This window comes from Sebastes umbrosus, chromosome 9, assembly GCF_015220745.1.
Source record: "Sebastes umbrosus isolate fSebUmb1 chromosome 9, fSebUmb1.pri, whole genome shotgun sequence".
In the NCBI taxonomy this organism is placed as follows: Eukaryota; Metazoa; Chordata; class Actinopteri; order Perciformes; family Sebastidae; genus Sebastes; species Sebastes umbrosus.
The window spans coordinates 19,391,285-19,412,055 of NC_051277.1; the positions used below are offsets into that span (position 1 = coordinate 19,391,285).

The 20,771-nt window shown below is 40.1% G+C and overlaps 1 protein-coding gene across 8 annotated transcripts in view; it reads left to right on the forward strand.

The window, feature by feature from the left end:
- Positions 1–18,640, forward strand: part of sox3 (SRY-box transcription factor 3) — a 34,230-nt gene extending 15,590 nt beyond the window's left edge. For 6 of the 8 annotated variants that reach the window (XM_037780978.1, XM_037780982.1, XM_037780984.1 and 3 more), the window contains 2 exons: positions 1,388–1,484; positions 7,051–9,298. In XM_037780978.1, coding sequence (XP_037636906.1) covers positions 7,392–8,297 — 906 coding nt within the window. In that variant the 5' untranslated portion in view covers positions 1,388–1,484; positions 7,051–7,391 and the 3' untranslated portion in view covers positions 8,298–9,298. Of the gene's footprint in view, positions 1–1,387; positions 1,485–1,560; positions 3,328–7,050; positions 9,299–17,357 lie in introns of those variants that run through there. The other 2 variants (XR_005208302.1, XR_005208303.1) reach the window with 2 other exon arrangements.
- Positions 18,641–20,771: the final 2,131 nt, after the last annotated feature.

Below are 20,771 nucleotides of genomic sequence, written 5' to 3' on the forward strand. Positions count from 1 at the left end.
TCATATATAGAGATGCTTGATAATGCCATTCACAGGCTGCAGGCATCTGCTTGCTGACACACTATCATAACTTTAACGCTGGTGCAAAAAAGAAAAAAAAAGCATCCGGAGGCCTAATTTAAACTCTTTTGTTGCACGTTTACAGCATTTATTCAGAGTGCATCTCACTCTGAAAACGCCTGCGTGGCGAACCCTTGAAAAAGCAGCAAATGAGCTGTAATATGATGTCTCTATAGGATAAATGAAGATGGCACAGATTAGAGGTTCAAGTGTGAGCCGAGCTCCAGCTAGAGGAAGTTTAGACACTTTTTTCCTGAGCAAACAGTAGAAGAAGTGATCATGTTGCGCTCTAGATGGCTTAATCCGGCCTCGCCCAGTGGCTCAGAAGCAAAACCATATTTATTGAAATTTTCTGCTTAATTTAAACTGAATTGAAATTAGCTTTCAATGGATAAGAGCTTATAATTCACAGTTTTATTTTTCATTTAACGCGTCATATACCAAATGTTTTAATACGAGCCTTCCCCCTAATCTGCTAAGTAAAGAGTCTTTGTCTGAGGAATGACTTCAAGGAGCTAATAATCATTGTGTATCCATTTAATAATGCCTCCAGCGATGTCCTCTCCTGTGATATAATTTCATTTGCTTTTAGCTTCATTAGTCAATAACCACAGCAAAAAAACGCTTGTGTCAATTATGGCAAACTCCAAGGGTCAGTGAGTATATGAATTTTTAACTGCACACTGCTGCACAAGATTATATTAAGTGGTCTTGTAACAATGATTAACCCCCGGCTGTGTCTGTGCCTGTGCACTGCTGAGCAATTCTGCACGCACTTATGTGTCGAGCACACTTGATAAAATATGTTTGAAACGTGCATCCCTAAAACGATAAGCAGCTACAAGCCGAAGAGGGTGCGAGGTGATGAAGTGAAAAACTATTCCCTGGGCTAAGTGAGACGGAGCAGAGCGTTGGGTGGTCACGCCTTGTCTGCTCATGACAGTGGCGGGTTAAAGAGATTACACTGGGGTCTGTGTCAGCAGCCTTGGCCTCGCTCACACAGGAACATAATGAGGAAGGACATGCTTGGCCTGCCGGGGAGAAAAAAAGGAGGCTAAAGTTTGAAGCATTCTTGCTACAGGAGAGCTTTTTTTTATGTTGTTTTACAAGCCGAGGTCAATAAGTATAAGACGGTTTGCATTCCACAGAGCTGAACAAGGTGGCAGGACATATCACCGCTTCACCACAATGAAAACACAAATCACTACAGTGGAAGGCAAGAATGCAGCGTTCTCCATTAGCCCTCCTGACAAGACCTGCCACTAAAGCTCTCCTGAAAATCAATGCATCTGTGTTCTGAGTGTGTGTGTTGTGCTTCTTTCTGAAGGTTTTGAGTGACAGTCCCTCCACCTAATGACTGAACTTAAGACGCTTTCACTGCCTCAGACGGGCCCACAGTAAGAGATGATCGTCCACAACGTGTGGTGAGTTTACTAATCTGCCTTCTCTTCTCATTCTCTCTCTCTCTCTCTCTGGTGATGACTTGAGCTCCATGTACAGCCGCTCTGTGATGGAACAATCGAGGGAAAGTGATGACACAGAGCAGATCAATACCTGGTCTCTATTTATTCTCTGTCCTGATGCACATATACAGTAACTGTCACACCATCTTCAGCAAATCTGATTATTCATTTCAAGGTTTTGGACCAAATTTGCACATATGTTTTTGCAGAATATTTTTTATTCTATCAATACCTGGTCTCTATTTATTCTCTGTCCTGATGCTACATACAGTAACTGTCGCACCATCTTCAACAAATCTGCTTATTCATTTGCACATATTTTTTTTTGCAGAATATTTTTAATTTAATTCTTCAACATATTAAAAAGGAAACTTAATTAGATTAGAAAAATCTTCAGGTCTTTTCCTCAGTTATTTTAATTTGTTCTTTGCTTCTCAAAGAGTTTGTCGTCATTCCTGGGAAGTTTTCGATCAAACTGGATGTGCATAAATATTCTCACATTATTATTTTATGAGAAAAGTCTTTTATTTTTTATAATGTCTCAAAGTAAACCAAAAGCTCACTTTCCAAACAGATTGGCCATGTAGAGCCTCTAAAGATGTAAATAATATAAATTAGGTTTTATGATACCTGTTGCTAGACTATAGCTCATAATATTAATGTCTGAATTTTCCCAAAGGAATAAAAATAAGATTTATTTTTAGAATAATCCTGTCATAAATTAATGAACCATGATTGAAGAAAATGTGTTAAAATCAGTTCAAACCGTTAAATAAAATAAATAAATAAATAAAAATCTGACAAATGTTTCCTCAGCCATGACTCTGCATTAAACACAGACATTAAACATTTTAAAGCTGATTTTTGTTAAGTATTTTTTGGGTCAAATAAGTCAAATTACCATCAGGAATTACTCGCCCGGCTTTGTGGAATAAAGAGGTGATAATAGCATCACTTTTATTCCTTTAAATGACCCGTGAATATTATTTTACCTGTGTTGAACTGGGAGGACGCAACCATTCACGCAGACACAATAGGAACAGCAGACCGTGCGTAAATTGCATCTTCATTTGCATTCCTGGTCCAACAAAAAAAAAAAAAAAAAATCATGCAAATCTTAATGAGACAGTCTCCATTGTGGCTGTAATTGAAAAGCTATTCTTTGTTAATTACTGTTTCTCAAAGGCCTTGTCCGCAGTCACTGAGCTGAAACAAAAAAAAAGTTATTGATTCCAGGAGGTCGCTGGGTTTAAACATGGACACGTCAAATAATGTTGTTTATTGATGCCACTTTCGATTATTAGAATATCTCCCTCCTATGTGGGAATTGTCAAGAATAACATAAAAACTTGTAAACGCAGGCTGTAGCGATTAAAAAAGGGGCAATAAAAAGGCAATAAATTAGGAGGTATTATCAGTGACTTCTTTGCAGCTGAATGCAGACATGTGTCTGCTCGTATAATATTAAAGTTGAGCGCATTTTGTCCGTCATTAATTCACATTGTGCGACCGTAAAGCTCTATTGACAGCCGAGCAAAAGGATGTTAGAGAACTCAGCTGTTTTCAAAAGGTGGGATTAATGTGGTTTTGTGTCCACTTGAATAGAATTTAATTCCCTTTAAAGCTCTTTGCAAATATAACTTTTTTTTGTTTGTTTTATTTAGGCCAAAAAGGCCAGAATTAGATCTTTTATTCTTCAACAAAAACTTTTAACTTCTATTTCCTATGACCTCCTATATACATTTTTTTTTATCTGAGCTGTACCAGTGTTTGTTGTTGTTTTTGTTTTTTTTATTATTATTATTGTTTGTGAAAATAAGAAAACCCAATAAACATGTAGGTGGAAAAAAAATTTAGCAGCCAGATGTGACATTTAAACAAAATATTTGCTTTTGATATTCTTAATTGTAACGAAAACTACTTTCAAAAATCGATTTTGTTTTTCCCCAGGAATTGATGGTTTGAGAGGAAAATTAAATCAGAATCCTAATCGTGTTTATTGCCAGGTGTAAGAGGTATACACTAGGAATTTGCTTTGGTTTTGTTGGTGCAAGTCAAACAGTATAATAACAAAAGAATAGATAAAAACGTTAGAATAAAATAAGAATAAAGAAAATTGAATTTCTACCAATATACAAAATAAGCTATAAATAAAAATAATAATAAAAATACATGCACAATTCAACATTTTTGCTATAAAGATTAAATGATCCTTGGAGCTGGCTGCATGCAGGTTATATCCTCCCATCAGGACGTGCACATTATTTCCCAACATTCAACAGTGTTATCCTGCAGAGCCCCTTTGAGCCTCACAGACTGTGCTGGTGGTCCTCCTTCCTTAATTAGGAAATTAGCTGCACAGAGGCCCTCATTACCAAACTCCCAGTTTCTCCTGGTGCTTTCTCTCTCTCTCTCTCGCTACCTCTCTCTCTCTCTCTCTCTCTCTCTCTCTCTCTCTCTCTCTCTCTCTCTCTCTCTCTCTCTCTCTCTCTCTCTCTCTGCTACCGGTCAATTTCCATAAGAAGATTACAAGCGGATCAGTATTGAGATCTGCCCAGATAAACAAATAACTGCTACCCTGAGAATAGATGGCTGCTAATTGGACGTTAGTTTTATTGCTCTGGCTGTTTGTGACGCCCCATTGAACGCGAAAATTAAATTCATGAAGTGATGTCTCTTTTTCAGCTGATTTAACTATATGGCTGAGGGGACGTGCAGGCTTCCCTCCCTGTAACATATAACACACCATTTATTTTTCTTTATTTGTGCCTATATAGTTTAATTTGAAAAGTCATATTTTTTTTTTGCCTGTTTTTTTTTAGTCATAACTTTTATAAATATGTCTATAAGTGGTTACGAATTACACTTTATATCGGATTTTTTTTGCTTTATTTTGAAAACTTTCATTCATTATTGTGAAGAAAGAGTAACAATGACTTGACGGATGTTTCATTTGAAAAGTCATATTTTTTTTGCCTGTTTTTTAGTCGTAACTTTTATAAATGGCTGCAAATTACACTTAATATTTTGATTTTTCTTTTATTTTGAAAACTTTAATTCATCATAGTGAAGAAAGGAGAGTAACAATGACTGACAAGATGTTATCGGTTCATTGATAATTTAATAGAAGCAGCTCATTTAAACCCTTAAATCAGATTTGATCTGATCAGATAAATACGCGATTTTCCAAACATACTTTTTGCATTTTAAAATTTGCTCTCTGAAAATTAAATAAAAAAAAGAAAATAAAAAAGAATATATATATATATATATTAAAATACATTTAAAAAAATAAGTAATTCTGTTCGCTCCCGGTCCCTCAGCTGCATCTATAATAAAAAAAATGCATTTTAATATTTGCTCTCTGAAAATTAAATTAAAAAAAATATTTAAAAAAATATATACATATATATTAAAATAAATTTCAAAAAATAAATAAAAGTGTGTGCGATCAGCTGCATCTATAATAAAAAGTGCATTTAAATGTTTGGGAGGTGATATAGCAGCCTGCTGCTCCCTGCAGAGCTCCTGTAAATACAAATCCTGAGGTGTTGATGGTTAAAGGTGGCTTTCGATGGCCGATCCGCTGCTGGTCATTAGCAGGTGTGAAGCTGTTGGCTGATCGGTTTCAGTGGCGACGCCGCGTTTCAGCTCGTTTGTAAAGAGACACATGCAAATGAAGGTTGATCATTTTAATAACCATTAACACCGCGGAGAGAAAAACAAGTCTGCAAACAGTAGCTGACATGACTGGGCGAGCTGCAGAAAGTCCCAAACTCCAACTTTCTCCTCAGGGAATAAAGAGATGGCCCTGTTTCCTCCACAAGAGGTCGTTGATGTATTACAGTTTCGCCTTAACGCTGCAGAAAACAGCCACATTTAACCATTCATTTAATCTGAAACACAGTAAAACTTGTCCTATATTGGCTCAAAACATGTTGAAATAATTTTATGAGGTAATAACATTATTATTGAATGATTTTTAAAACATTTGAATATTATTTTATGGAGTCATCAGTCTTATTCTGATTTAATGCAATGTATTTACACTCCTCCTTATATTACATTAGAATGAAATTGAATGATTTCAACCCCTCTTAGTTGTTTAAAGGAGATTCATTCAGAGACTGAAATACTCCTGAGAAAAAAACAACTTCCGAGCAGCTGGGTCCAAAAAAGGTTCTCATGAAACATGTTTAAAGACATCTGTTAAAAAATACAAAAACAAATCTATTGAGTGTTTTGACAGCACCGAAAACCCCAAAAATAAGACTGAGGTTTTTTTTTTATGTCCCTTTATGATTAAAGCAACAAAAGCGTGTTTGACAGCAGCAGGTACAGATGAAAGGATTTTTTCTCTGCCAAGGGCACATTTTATTCCAATATTCCACTTTTTTTGCTTCAAGTATTTGCCCTCAATCTCGGTGGGTTTTGGGGCCTGTTGAGATATGCCTCTTTAATTCATTTATTGGCATTGATCCCTTTTAGTTTCCTTGCAGCATAAATAGTGCATACTCTTTATCGTCTTATGTAAACATGCAGTTTTTATGCACCAAATATTTGGAACAAGCTCCCAGAAACCTGCAGGACCAACTCCAACTCTGAGTTCTTTTAAATCAAAGCTTAAAACTTTCCTGTTTGCTGCTGCTGCCTTTTATTAAACCAGATAATGATCTTATTCTGCACTTACTCTTGTGTGTTATACTCTATTTTAACTTCTATCCTATAGCTTTTATTTTTAGCTTGTTTTTATTTTCTAATCTTTAATCTTTAATGTTTTTATAACTGTTCTTGAATGTTTATGTGAAGCACTTTGAATTGCCCTGTTGCTGAAATGTGCTCTACAAATAAAGCTGCTTTGCCTTGCCTAAGGTAAAGCCTACATGGTTCTACACTGCATTCCTACATTTGCATGTTTTATTCAACTGAGTCCCAAACTGTATAAAATAACCTATTTTGGATGTAATTTGTTCCCTTTCAATAACATAAAATAAGCAGCATTTTCTGTTAACTTCTCACATAAAGGTTATAAATCTCTAACACTTTGCTGCCCAGGTTTGCTGTTTTAAAACTTTTACCTCTCTCTCCTCCTCTATCAATTAATTAAAATACTAATTAGTAAATTAGCTGCACAGAGGCCCTCTTTACCAAACTCCTGGTGGCATCCCTTTAGTTTCCTTGCAGCATATATAGTGCATATAGGTCTACTCTTTCTCGTTTCATGCAAGGTACATGGTTCTACACTTTCTTTAAAACTTTATTTGCATATTTTATTCAACTGAGTCCCAATTTCTAACAAATATCCTATTTTGGATGTAATTTGTTCCCTTTCAATAACATAAAATAAATAAGCAGCTTTTCCCTTTAACTTCTCAGATTATAAAGGTTTTTAAATCTCTAACACTTTGCGCTCAGGTTTGCTGTTTTAAAACTTTTCCCTCTCCCTCCTCCTCCTCCTCCTCCTCCTCTTCCTCCTCCTCCTCCTCCTCTAAACCAAAACACGCTCCGGTTGGTTTACGCGGTGGAGATGCGGAGCTGCACGCTGATTGGTCGCCTGGCTCCTCATTGTCACGCTGTCAATCCACATCACATGGTCCGGCCACTAGGCCTATTAACACATGAGCTTGGGGAACAAGTTTACAGACTTCAGTTTGAGAGCCGTGCGGGACAGACTGAGCAGCTTTAACAGCAGAGAGAGAAGAGAAGCACCTGCAAGAGACACATTTGGCACAACTTTTGCGCACAACTTTTTAATCCTATATGAGACTGGTCAGTACCTCTACTACCTCTTTAACTTTTCTGGCGCTTGTTTTATGAACTTTTTTTTTTTTTTTTTTTCATTGAACACTGAAAAAGCCAGCCAGAATAATGTATAACATGATGGAAACCGAGCTGAAGACTCCTCTGCCGCAGTCCAACTCTGCGCCAAAGAACAACAACAACAGTGCCAACAATGACCCGGAGCGCGTCAAGAGACCCATGAACGCCTTCATGGTGTGGTCCCGAGGCCAGCGGAGGAAGATGGCTCAAGAAAACCCTAAAATGCACAACTCAGAAATCAGCAAGCGACTCGGAGCCGACTGGAAACTTCTCACCGATGCGGAGAAGAGGCCGTTCATCGACGAGGCCAAGCGTCTGCGCGCAATGCACATGAAGGAGCATCCGGATTATAAATACCGTCCGCGCAGGAAGACCAAGACCTTGCTGAAGAAAGACAAGTATTCCTTACCAGGTGGGCTTTTGGCTCCAGGCTCCAGCTCCGTGAACAGCTCTGTGTCTGTGGGTCAACGCATGGACGGATACGCGCACATGAACGGCTGGACGAACAGCGCGTACTCTCTCATGCAGGACCAGCTGGCTTATCCTCATCAGCACCACAGCATGAACAGCCCGCAGATCCAGCAGATGCACCGGTACGAGATGGCTGGGCTGCAGTACCCGATGATGTCGTCTGCGCAGAGCTACATGAACGCTGCGTCCACGTATAGTATGTCTCCTGCAGCGTACACCACCACGCAGCAGCAGGGCAGCTCCATGGGACTGAGCTCCATGTGCAAGACCGAGCCCAGCTCACCACCGCCGGCCATCACGTCCCACTCTCAGCGGGCGTGCTTGGGGGATTTGAGGGACATGATCAGCATGTACCTGCCTCCAGGTGGTGGAGAGAGCGCGGAGCATTCCTCTCTGCAGGGCAGCCGGTTACACAGCGTCCATCCGCACTATCAGAGCGCAGGGACTGGCGTCAATGGGACTCTACCTCTCACACACATCTGAGAGAGAGAAGAGAGAGAAGCAGAAAGACTTTAAAAAAAAAAAAAAAAAAGTACTTCGGATACTTGAACTTTTTTTTTTGGTTGCTAAAAATTGTTCAAAAAACAATTTTATTCTCTTGAGTTTTAAAATGCATTTTGAAAAATGGACCGAGCCCATCAGAGTAAAATTGCATTGCAAAAAAAAAGAGAGGCTTTTTATCACAGTTTTTTGTTCAAAAAACAATTTTATCTCTTGACTTTTAAAATGCATTTTGAAAATGGACCGAAACTAAAAAAAAAAAAAATAGAAATAAAAGTACTTCGGATACTTGAACCTTTTTTTTTTTGGTTGCTAAAGAAACAAGTTTTTTTGTTCAAAAAATTATTCTCTTGAGTTTTAAAATGCATTTTGAAAAAATGGACCGAGCCCATCAGAGTAAAAATTGCATTGCAAAAAAAAGAGAGGCTTTTTATTATCACACAAGTATAAGCAATCAAACTTTATGTAGAAGAATTGGACTTCTATATTTTAATTAATGCCATATTTTCTGTCTATGAAAAGGCATGTGGCCTCATTAAGAGAGGCTTGGTGTATTTCAGAAAAGCTGGATGGAAAAAAAAAGTTGCTTCATAAATGTTTACACTTAATTTGTAGAGAATGTCAGTTGTCTCGACTGTGTCCAAATTTTTGTAGTCTCTTTATTATTTTCTCCCTCCCTTCATGACCTATAGGTTCAAATGAAATGTTAAGACTGTGCGGGTCGCAAACGCAAGTTTTATTTATAGTAAGAGTTTTTTTTATTATTATTTTTTTTTTTTAGCTTGTGAACCCGATTGTTTTTTGTCACGTGAAAAAAAATGTTCAAAATTTGTTTTTGTAAAATGTTATTTTCTGTGATGGTTTTTGACAGTGTCATGTTTACTCATTATCCTGAACGAAAATGTTTATTTAAACTGACGTTTCTACATATTTTAAGACCATCCTCTATTCTTAAATGCTGAATAAATTTGTACGAAACATGATTCGTGACTCTGTCTTTTGTGAGGTTTTTGGAAATTTTGGTTGTTTTAAAAGGGGTTATTTTAGTGAATGACAATCTGTTGTTTTCACAATGATAATCTTGTAAAAGATTAAACAATTTCAGCATGTTTGCTGCACACTGCTATTATTTTATAAAGAAAAATACAGGTACAGTGATATTTTCACTTCAGAATTTTTACTATACAAATAATTTGGTCTTCCAGTTCCTTTAAAAGGTTTCACTAATAGTGAAAGAATTATAAGTTGCTTTCCTTTATTTGGAAAAAAATCTTGAGTATCATTTTAACCATCCATTTAAAATTATGATTATGATTTTACATATATATATATACATATCTAATACTTAAGCCTATTGAATTTTTATCTGATATTTCCGGTTAAACATTTCTTTACAGGTTTGTTTGTTTTGAAGTTGACATTAGAAAATTAAGATAATACTCATCTTTTTCCCCCTTTTCTGAATTAGTTTTTTAAATGGTTGGTGAAAGTATTCATCTTATCAAGTTGTAATACTTTTCCTTCCCCTAAGTTTACACTTGTTCACTCAGTTATTTCAGTGTTTACTTGGTGAAGACAGACTATTTAATTCCACAGGTTGTCATCACTTCGCTGCCTCTGTCAGTTTGAATGTTTTTCATATTTTATCAAAAGAATTCAGTTAAAACATTTCTACTTAAAAACAAAATTCATGTAAGAATCTCAATAAATAACACTAAAACAAATAAAATAATACAAAAAATTGATTAGCGTCAGACACATTTAAAAGTGGTTGTAAATTCACACATTTTAAAAAAAAAAGTATTATAAAATGAATGAATATACCCCATAAAACACGAGAGAGGATTGACGGATGTAAAGAGGGCGGCTATTCCATAGATTGAGTGATGGCACGATAAATGACTGTCTTTTTTAAGGCATTAGATGTCATCTGAAACTTGTTTTGAAAAGTTTGGTGAATTGTATGTCAGTGCTGATGTGACAACATATATATATAATTTGTAACTCTCTGTTTGGCATAGACAATAAATGACTTAAACTTAAGTATTTTAATAAGTAGTTTGCATGTTGACAACATTTAGTGTTTCATATCATTTCTGATTTGCGCCGAGAAACTTTTGTTGTGCTCATTTACATTTAACTTTTTAAAATAGCTCTGTGGCGATGTGTTTGGTGACAACTATAATCTATGTGGTGGATTTCATTTTTTAACAAACCACACTGCAATTGCATCACATTCATGAACTTAACAACACATTACTGTGGCTGACACTATTAATGCAGAGGTGTGTGTAGAAGCTGCTGTTTGCAGTGCACCTTTAGGATAAATAAGCTCCGGCCACCAAGAGGGCCGGAGCAGTGGCGGTCCTGCTGGCCTTCCCACACTCCCTGTAGGACCTGATCCACGGCTCAGCACAGCGGCTTGGATTAGCCCCACACACCTTTGTGGAGGGAAAGATTATCCAGACCTCCCTGCATTCACTGACAGGGTCTTAAGTCACTCTAGCGTGCCAGCAGCCACCCGTCACCTAATCACACTTTCCAACTCATTTTTTTGTGATTAAGCAGCTTTTCTCTTTTCCTGCTCCTCGGTGTCAGAAGGTGTTTGCTGTGGGCTCGATGGGACTGATGGTTTTTAGTCATTTATCAAACTCTGAAAATGATGTAACCTCAGCGTGGCTTTCACCTGCACAACTCCCTTTGCTATATACTGTCCTGCTTTTCCTTTGAGGCCAACATGGGCACATGAGACCTGCAAGTATATAAATAAGTAGCATGATGCAGATCCATCAAGAGGGAATCCCACAATAAGATAAGATAAGATAAGATGGACCTTTATTAATCCCCGGAGGGAAATTCAGGTGTCAAAGCAGCAACATCAGCAAACAGAGTGAATCACAGGAGAGGTAAAGGTATACAAAAATTCTAAAGACAATAATAGAGATATAAAAGATACAGAGTGAATGGGTGAACATAGTGTGTACAGTCCGTCAATAAATAAATGTAGTATGTACAATAAATAAATAAATGTAATATGTACATATGTGCAGTCAGCAATAAAGTGGTATATAGGATGTATAGTGTAAAGTGAGTGTAAAGTGCGCCAGATAGTGCATGTTTAAATTTCTTAAAAGTCCTAATAGTTGTCATAAGGGGGTCAGCCTTGGTTGTGGAGCCTGATGGCTACCAGCATGAAGGACTGACCCAGGCGCTTTGTGTTGTGCCGAGGAGGGATGAGTCTGTGGCTGAAGGTGCTCCTCATCTTGACTAGCTCATCATGGAGGGGGTGGAAGGGGTTTTCCAGGATAGCGTCCAGCTTCCTCCTCATCCTGCCCTCTGCCACCACCTCCAGACCGTCCAGCTCAGATCCAACCACAGAGCCAGCCCTCCTCACCAGCCTGTTCAGTCTGTTGGCATCCCTTGTGTTCATGTTACCCCCCCAACATACCACAGCAAAAAAGAGAACACTGGCTACTACAGACTGGTAAAACATCTGCAGCAGCCTATTGCATACAGTGTCTGTTCCTCTGTTATATAACTGAAAACTCATTTTTGACAAAACCAATGCAGTGTACTGTATGTCTCAAATGTCTAATGAACCATGCTGGTGGTGTCTCATGAACACATATTTTCTTTTTTGAAATGTTTCTGCTTAGATGCAAAAAACATGTCTGTGAAGCTCATTTCTCACTGGGGTTGGCACAGAAATGTCACGCCTAATGATCATTTAGGAGTGAAACTTTGGGGAAAGGTGTGTGGCTGGACAGTGCACGGCTATTGATTGAATGTTCTGGCAGTGAGGCCATCCGAGTCGGGCCCCCCTCCCCTCGCTTTCCCCCTGCTGAGCGCCCCGAGGGCCTCTCTCTCTCTCCCTCCTGTCATGTGGAGCTCTGTGCCCACTCAGCAAGTGCAGGCATATCCCACTTCCATCTGCCTATGACCTCACAGCCCCTGTTTGTTTAACCCCCTCTCCAAAAACTAACCTAATTATAGCCCTGTAGAACATGGATTCAGCGGATTCCCAGTGGATTCTGCCACCGTGTGTGTCTACTCTACGCGCACCTATAATATGTGCAGCTCATGCAAGGCTCCGGCTTAACAGAGGCAGTGCTCTAGGCCGATCCTGTTTTTTCACATGCGTCTCCTCGCATTATGTCAGAACATGCCCTGCCAGTTGCATGTCTCGTGGGAGTAGACGTGAACAAGGTGGTAAGAGCAGAGTGTGTCTCTCTGTCTACGTCAGCACGAGTGGAAAACTCATTACACAAATCTGGCTGACAGTCTTGACGTTGGTGACATCACTGACTCGCTCGCTCGACCGGATGGGCAACTTCCAGCAGGGAACACACCTTCTGAACACACTCTCAAAAGTCTTCGCGTAATCACAAACTCAAATCTGGTGCCTCCTCTGATATACAGACATCGCCTACGACATAGTTCGCGTGTAACGGATGAGTACAGTGTGTGATGGTTTCTAAGGACTGCACCTTTGAGTCAGACTGTATTGATTTGCTTTGGCTGGGATCTCCAGGAGGCCCTTCGAGCTGAGCCTGGAGGGGACTGGAGTGGCCTGTCCGGCTTGGGCAGGCCTGTCCAGAGCGGTGGGACTCGTGTGTGTGAGGTAGTGGGATTGACAGCGGTGTGTATGTGTGAGTGTGTAGAGGTGGGGGGGTGGGGGTTAATCTCCCTGAACTGGGGCAGATGTTGTTAACGAGCTCCTCTCAGGTCGACTCCCTGCGTGGGAAAATGGCATCAAATCCTCCTGGGGTCAGGGCTTTTGGGCTGACCCACTGAGAGCCATCCCTCTCCACTGCACCGTCCTCTCAATCCCCCTCTCTCCATTCACTGACACCACTCACCGCAGACACTAGAAAAATCACATTTGACCATTTTTTTCCCCCACTCTTTTTAAGTACATCCCCAATTTTCAGCTCCGTGCCTGAACGCATGTGAGCGCAGACAGACTTGTTCCGTGATGCAAATGGCTCATTAATGATAGCTGTGGTTGGACTGCCATGCCTGACACAACCACAAGGAATGCTGAGTGGGAAACGCTTCAAAGGCAAGCACGCCGCCACTCAAGAAAACTGCATCCGCCCAGCAGCGAGCTACTTTGTTGTTTATGTCAGTTGAAAGTAAATTGGTTGAATCGAGGCCTTATAGACTTTCAGGCGCCCGAGCTGCTACTGTGTAGGGTAGGGTACGTAAAGAATTCAGTGAGGGGGCAGAAGTATATTTTAAAAAATGACGTTGAAGCGAAAAAAATGATGTCTGACAGGTTTGTTTTTACTGCAGAGCTTTGATCTGATGCAGGAGATCCCTGTTGAAAGATATATTGGAAACACCTGACACCTGTGTTACTAAGCAAGTCCAACCTTTTAAATTCAGGAAATCAAAACCAAAAATCTATCCGGGAGTATCGCCAAGCACCATAGCCACAATGTGGTTTGAGCTATGTGCTGTATACACTGTACACACACACAAGAGTTAGCTGTGATGTGGCCACTTCCCATCATTCATATCCGGAATGGGCATGTCCTCTTTACCATATCATGTCAACATGCCTGCTTTAGGGTTTATCCTGACTTAGGTTTTTAATGTGAGGGTCATCCATTAAAGTGTCTGACTCTGAAGGTGTGTTTACTTTGTCCCAGCAGGTGTGTGTGAATATGAGACTCGTCAAATATGAGATGGGATTACCGCCTCTTTTGTCCCAAACAAAACAAATACAAATCACATGAACAGCTGAAATGGGAGGATTCTGTTTTTTTTCTGTTGTATCTTTAGAGAGTTTTTTTTGGTGTTTTTGTCCAACTACTGAGGTTTACTTGTTTTTGCGGCTTGCAGGAAGATGTGTAAAACCACACATATACATGAGCACACAACCAAGAATGAAACTGGATTAAGAGGGCCTCTTTCCTGAATAACCTGTAAGGCCAATTACACTCAAACGGTTGGCTCTAATGTGCGTTAAGGGAAGCTCAGGCACCGAGGGAGACACTCCAGTGTGTAAAAGTGTGTCTGCTGCAGATGGTGCCTTTCTGAAGAACACATCACTTTGTCTATGGACACTGGAGCATGCAGCGTTGCTTTTAATTCACCAAACTAGAGTTCTGACCCCACTTCTGACCCGTCTTGGAACGCCAAGAAAAATGGGGCCAAGTGTACATGTGCTGATGTATGTACTGTGCCTAGGGACAGTGAAGTGAATACGGGACTGCTGCAAGACAATGCAGAGTCGGAGGGGGGGTGATGAGGACTTAAGGGGGCGACAAGGGGGGAAGATTAGGCCTCTCATCTAGGCCACAGATATTGATTAGTGTTTGTCGAGGACAGTGAGAGGGAATACGGATTGACAGACGCACAATGGCGGTGTGGTCTGATCATATCGCTATTGTCCGGAGCTGTCAGTAACCTGTACCCACGTGCAAAACAAAAACACTTTGGTGTGATGCACCCAAAGTAGGAGGAAAGATTTTATCTTCCAGCTGGTCAGGTTGGGGGGCACTTTGTGTTTTTAGTGTAGCCCAGTCTGTATGTGTGTGTGTGTGTGGTTTATGGGAGTGTAACCCTGGGAACATGGGGGGAGGTGGAGCACACGGGGCTACGGGTCAGTCCTGACTGACTCTGTCACTTATTGATTAGTTGCCATGGAGAGTTAGTCAGGCCATCTCTCTTGGAGGTGTGTCCCCGAGGGCCGGCAGCTCTGCCCAGATGAGCCTGTGGAGGCTTTGTCTGCAGGGGGTCAGTGTGTGTGTGTGTGTGTGAGTGTGTGACCTCGCCAACTTTCACTCACGCTTCCTTCATCCTCATCCCTCTTCTTTTCACCCCCCTGTGGTACTCCTTCTCGCACTTTTCCATCGTTCTCCTGAGTGGACCAAACTCTCTCAAGCTAATCTGCCTAAAATCTGAAATGCATCAATATTTATATACACCTACTCCCCGAGGGGCCTGCAATAATGGGGATTGTAAACAAATTGTCCAAACTTATTGAGCTGTGAAATCCCCTCCCACCCCCCCTTCATAGCCCCTGGATTTGCCTGCTCATATGATCCCCTCTCATCTCTGTTCTTGTATTGTCCCATCAAACGTTAAGAAGAAGAAGGAGGAGTGGGTGCAGTTAGGGAGAGAGGTGGATGGTCAGGACTCGGCGGTGCCAGAGAGTCCACCTGCAGTAGCTAACGACTCCACTGACAGCCCAGCAGGGGACGGTGAGGGTGGTGGTCTTCACACCTCTCTGGAATAATTAGGAGGTTTGGGAGGTCAGGTAGAGGAACGGGGCAGCATGCCTGCAGCAGAAACATTATGCAGTGTTGTGGCTGTAGCGGTGAACCTTCCTCTTTTTTTTATCAAGACCTCCCAGTTTTAAAAGATAAGGCCACTTTTTTGCTACTTATCTTTGTTGCTTTGGCTGTTTTTCTAGTTGGACCGCCCCTTCTTAGTCGACTAATAGGTCGTTCTAGTCTTAGTTGACTAAGATTTCTTTAGTCGAGTAGTTTTTATGCTGAATAACTTATTTCACATCTCTGGTAATCACAAGATTTAAAATGGGGCTTTTGTGTGATTCTTTGTAGAGAAACAGTTTTACAGATCTGTTGATTAAATTATCTAATCGATTAGTCGGCAAAATCTAATGAGTGTTAGTCGACTAAGAATTTCTGTGGTCAAGGACAGCCCTATTTTCTAGTCGTTATAATAAAACTGTATTCACCAAGTTAAATGTTGAGATCAGGGAACATGAAGACATCGTGAAATAGAAGTCAGATGGGGCAAAAAAAAGTCAGTCACACAAGTTTTAAACAAACTTATTTGGAAAGAAAACAAACAAGAACAGTAAAATTATCAGACAAACTATGTACCAGACTTACTGTAGTTTGTCTGTACAATGGCAGTTTATTACCATCATTTCGTGTGAATTTTGGTTTTAGAGTTAGAGCAGAAAATCTGGGTAAACCCTTGGTTTGTTTACAACCTGTCCAGGGTCTGTCTACGATTATTTTCATTATTGATTAATCAGTCGATTATTTTCTCGAGATAATCGATTAATTGTTTTTACGCAAAAAGCACTTTTTCCAGTGTGAGGATTTGTATTATAACACTAAACAACTAAGTATGTTAGAGTTTTGGAATGTCGATTGGACTAGGGCTGCAACTAACTATTATTTTCATTGTCAATTAATCTGTTGATTATTTTTCCAATTAATCAATTAGTTGTTTGGTCTATATAAAATGAAAGAAAATGGTGAAAAATGTGGATCAGTGTTTCCCAAAGCCCAAGATGACGTCCTCAAATGTCTTGTTTTGTCCACAGCTCAAAGATATTCAGTTTACTGTCATAGAGGAGTAAAGAAACCAGAAAATATTCACATTTAAGAAGCTGGAATCAGAGAATTTAGACTTTTTTTTCTTTAAAAAAATGACTCAAACCGATTTATAAATGATCAAAATAGTTTGGGATTCATTTAATTGTTAACAACTAATCCATTGCAGCTCTAAACCTGTCTGAAGGCCTGCATGCTTGTGTTTGTCTTGCTTTGTTGGACACATTTCCAAATCTCAGCAATTACTTTTAGTGAGTACAAAGTGTAATAAACTGGATTTATCCTTTTAATCCTATTAAAACATCTAAAGAGAGTATTTAAAGAGAAAAAAAATAACATTTTGGACTGGATTTTCTCTTGAAATTGCAAATTTATTGTCGGAATAATACAAACTCTGTCTCCTCTTAAGAATATGCGCACAAACTTCTTAACCCGAAACTTGACGACGGGCCCCCTCCCTAATATCACACCTTGGATGCATAAACATGCCTGTGCTCCACACATCACCCCACCCCGGGGAGGGAGGAGGGGTGTGGGGGGGGGGGGGGCTGCATGGCTTTAGTGCCGCACTGTGACACCAATCAGGGGAGATGGCGGGCTCCTTTGTCATGCAAACACCAATCGTTTCTTGTCTTATTCAAATGTCTGCCCTCTCTCTTTATCCTCTCCCTCACTCTCGCTCAACCCCTACCACCGCTTCACCCTCCACCCCCGACTTCAGCCCTCTCTCTCTCTCTCCCTCCTTCTCAAGTCCAAGTAAATCCTGGCTGAGAGAAGAAGAAGAAGAAGAGGGAGCCTCCAGGCCCGGGACTGCTGCTGAGGCAGGCCTCTCTCCTGGGGGTCAGCCTGTGTCTCAGAGCATGGGGCTGTTTCCAGGCCCGACCAAGTCCATTTCATATTCAAATGTTACAATCAGGCCTCTGACCCGCGGGGGGCTCTTTATGGTTGCGGCCCCAGGTCGCAGGGTCAAGATGGTGATTTAATAGCTCAGGCAGAGGAAAGGAGCGGGGGAGCCAAGTGATTTAGGGGATGAATGAGTAATAAAAAAGCATTTTTCCTAAGTTGTCATGTAAATTTCAATCCGTATTCAATATGAGGCTCCCTCCACACTAGAGGCCTTCCTCAATGGCTTTCTAGTGGACTTTAGTCATTCAGAATTAAGAAAGTCCATTTTCTGCTTCTGCTCTTGACTTGTGGATGGTGTAAACAGTAGCTGACGGTGAAGCGGCCGAGGATTAGGGATGGAGATGAGGAGACGTTAAAGAGTCATCATGCTTGTGTGGTGCCACTGTGTCTCAGATGTCCTCATGCTCTGGAGTGGCCTGTTATTCCTGTCCCCGAGGGTGTGTTCCCAGCACGCCAGCTCCAGTAACATAGGCAGGTTTGCGTGTTTATCTGTGTGACAGAGAGCGAGTTAGAGTATTATGCTATCATTATTATGAGTCTATAGAAGGTAGCTCATATGGCTTTATGTCTACAGGTGGAAACATGGAGGCACAGACAGCACTTGGAGTTTTTTTTTTAACAGTTAGGTGTTTTTACACCGGCGGCACACCATAATCTGCTCTATGTGTGACTCACACAGTGTGTCCTGTTCAGGCCATCCCTAAACCTGACTCATTTAAACCACAAACAAACCTTACCAGCTCACAGGCTTTAGGACAACGAGGCTGGTTTTTATTCCTTTTCCCTTTTTTAACGCAGACATGATCATAATTTCGATTTTTAACATTTTCAGCTCAACAATTGCCAAATAAATGCAGACGTACTGAAACATGTATTTAGAAATAGACACAGAATAAGATGTAGATTTAATAATCACTTATGCAATAATCACTGCAATAATTACTAAAGTGAACAAATGACGAATGAATGAATGACATCAATTTGTCAAAAGGATGACACACTTGATTAACACGTACAATAATTAATCTGCATAAACTATATATGCAAATGTGAATTCTTATATGCAAAAGCCAATAAAACATACAGTACGTTACCTTTACTAGGTAGCTGCCTTACTGTATGTCATAAAATGGTAGAAAATGTTGATCTGTGTTTCCCAAAGCCCAAGATGACGTCCTCAAATGTCTTGTTTTGTCCACAACTCAAAGATATTCAGTTTACTGCCATAGAGGAGTAAAGAAACCCGAAAATATTCACATTTAAGAAGCTGGAATCAGAGAATTTTTACCTTTTTTTCCCCTTAAAAATTAGTCAAACCGATTAATCGATTATCAAAATAGTTGCTTATTTTTATTTAATAGTTGACAAGTAAGTGATTAATCATTGCAGCTCTAGATTGGACAACATGAGACATTTGAAGATGGAAACAGTGATGGACATTGTTCTCTATTTTAAGACGCAACAATGAATTAATGAATCAAGAGAATAATTTGTAGATTGTTCAATGATGAAAATAATAAGTAGAGTCTCTGATCTCAACTGTGCACATAGTGATCGGTGCTTTTATAAATATTATAAATATTTTTCACGTGAATAATTCTGTTTCAGAGGGTGACATGTACAAAGCTTTGGCTTTAGACTCAATATATTCTGATTATTTCCTTTGATTACAGCTTCAATGATTAATCAATTAAACAATTAGTTAGGAAAGAGACACAAAAGTCTCTGATTAGAGCTTCTGAAATGTGAATATTTCCTGGTTTCTTTACTCCTCTATGACAGTAAACTGAATATCTTTAAATTGTGGACAAAACAAGACATTTGAGGACGTCATCTCGGGCTTTGGGAAACACTGATCAACATTTCTCAACCATTTTCTGACATTTTACAGACCAAACAACTAATCGATTATCCGAGAAAATAATCAACAGATTAATCAACAATGAAAATAATCGTTAGTTATTGCCCTATCTTTGATATTCGATAAGGATTTGATGCTTTATTGTAGAAACATCATATCTACTCTTGTTTTGAAATAGATAACACATACACATACCCAACCCACAAAGCCTCATAATCTCTTTTGAGGAATCCTACATATTGATTTTGGAGATAAAAACCTCCTGGATATTCATCCTCTGACGGTAGCAGAGGCCAGAATCAGAGGCCAACATGGTGCGATGAGGTTGAGGGGCCACTGCAGGGCAAGGTAGGGCAAGCCTCAGTGGGCACAGCTGTAGCTGAAAGTCATTACTGCTCCTCTGCTGGGTTAGAAGAAAAGGGCCGCTATCGCCACATGGCCACGCTGCCACGCCTGCCCCCCGTCCCCTGCCACACACAGGAAGGCCTGGTAGCGCCAGGCGGCACCACTCGCAGTTTGCACTCGCGTCACGTGTGGCAGGGCAGTGGAGCAAAACAGAGAGGTGTTGCCGGGGTAGGGACCGGGCCGGGCTGAGGGGTGTAGAGGTTAAACCAGGGTGGGGGGGCTCTGTTCCTTCCTCTCTTATCTCCCGACTGACCATTCTCTCTCCCATCCCCTCCTCCACCCCTCCACTCCCCCCTTTTCTCCCTTTTGTGGCCTGTGCACCTGCAGCTCTTGAGTCTGGGCAATAAAGCTGAAGGATTTGTCTACTGGAGGTTGGAGGAGAAAGTGGGGGAATCATTAAGCACAGGGAGCACAAAAGCAACAGGTTCAAACTGTGGTGGTTTGATATGGTGCTATGCCATATTCAACAGTGATGATGATGGGCTTGACGTAATGCAGTTTGACACAGAAGGAGCGAGTTTAAGCAGATTTGCCTCCAGAATTACACCCTGTTTGGGTTAGCGTCATTATGAATCAGTTTGATCTGACTCATGATCAGCTTTTAACCTTTGGCATGCTTTATTTCCAATTATGGATGAACAAATCTCAACCATGTATCTCCAAAAGGTTGATTTTCATGAGCTAGTAGAAACAGCTTTGTGACGATGCACTTTTAAAATAATCCAATAGTTTATTAAGTTTAAGAAGTAGTAGGACAATTGAGAGTTTTCACTGGATGAAATGTTAAATGAACTGTCACAATAATAGTAAGTAAAACTACTCTTATTATATTAAATCAACACTAAATAATCTTTAACATGTTTTTAGTTTTATTTATGAAAAAATACCTTTAAAGAGTCTATAATGAGTTCAGGAAATCATCCTAATGAGGCTTTTATTTTCTTAAATCTATTGCATCTATAA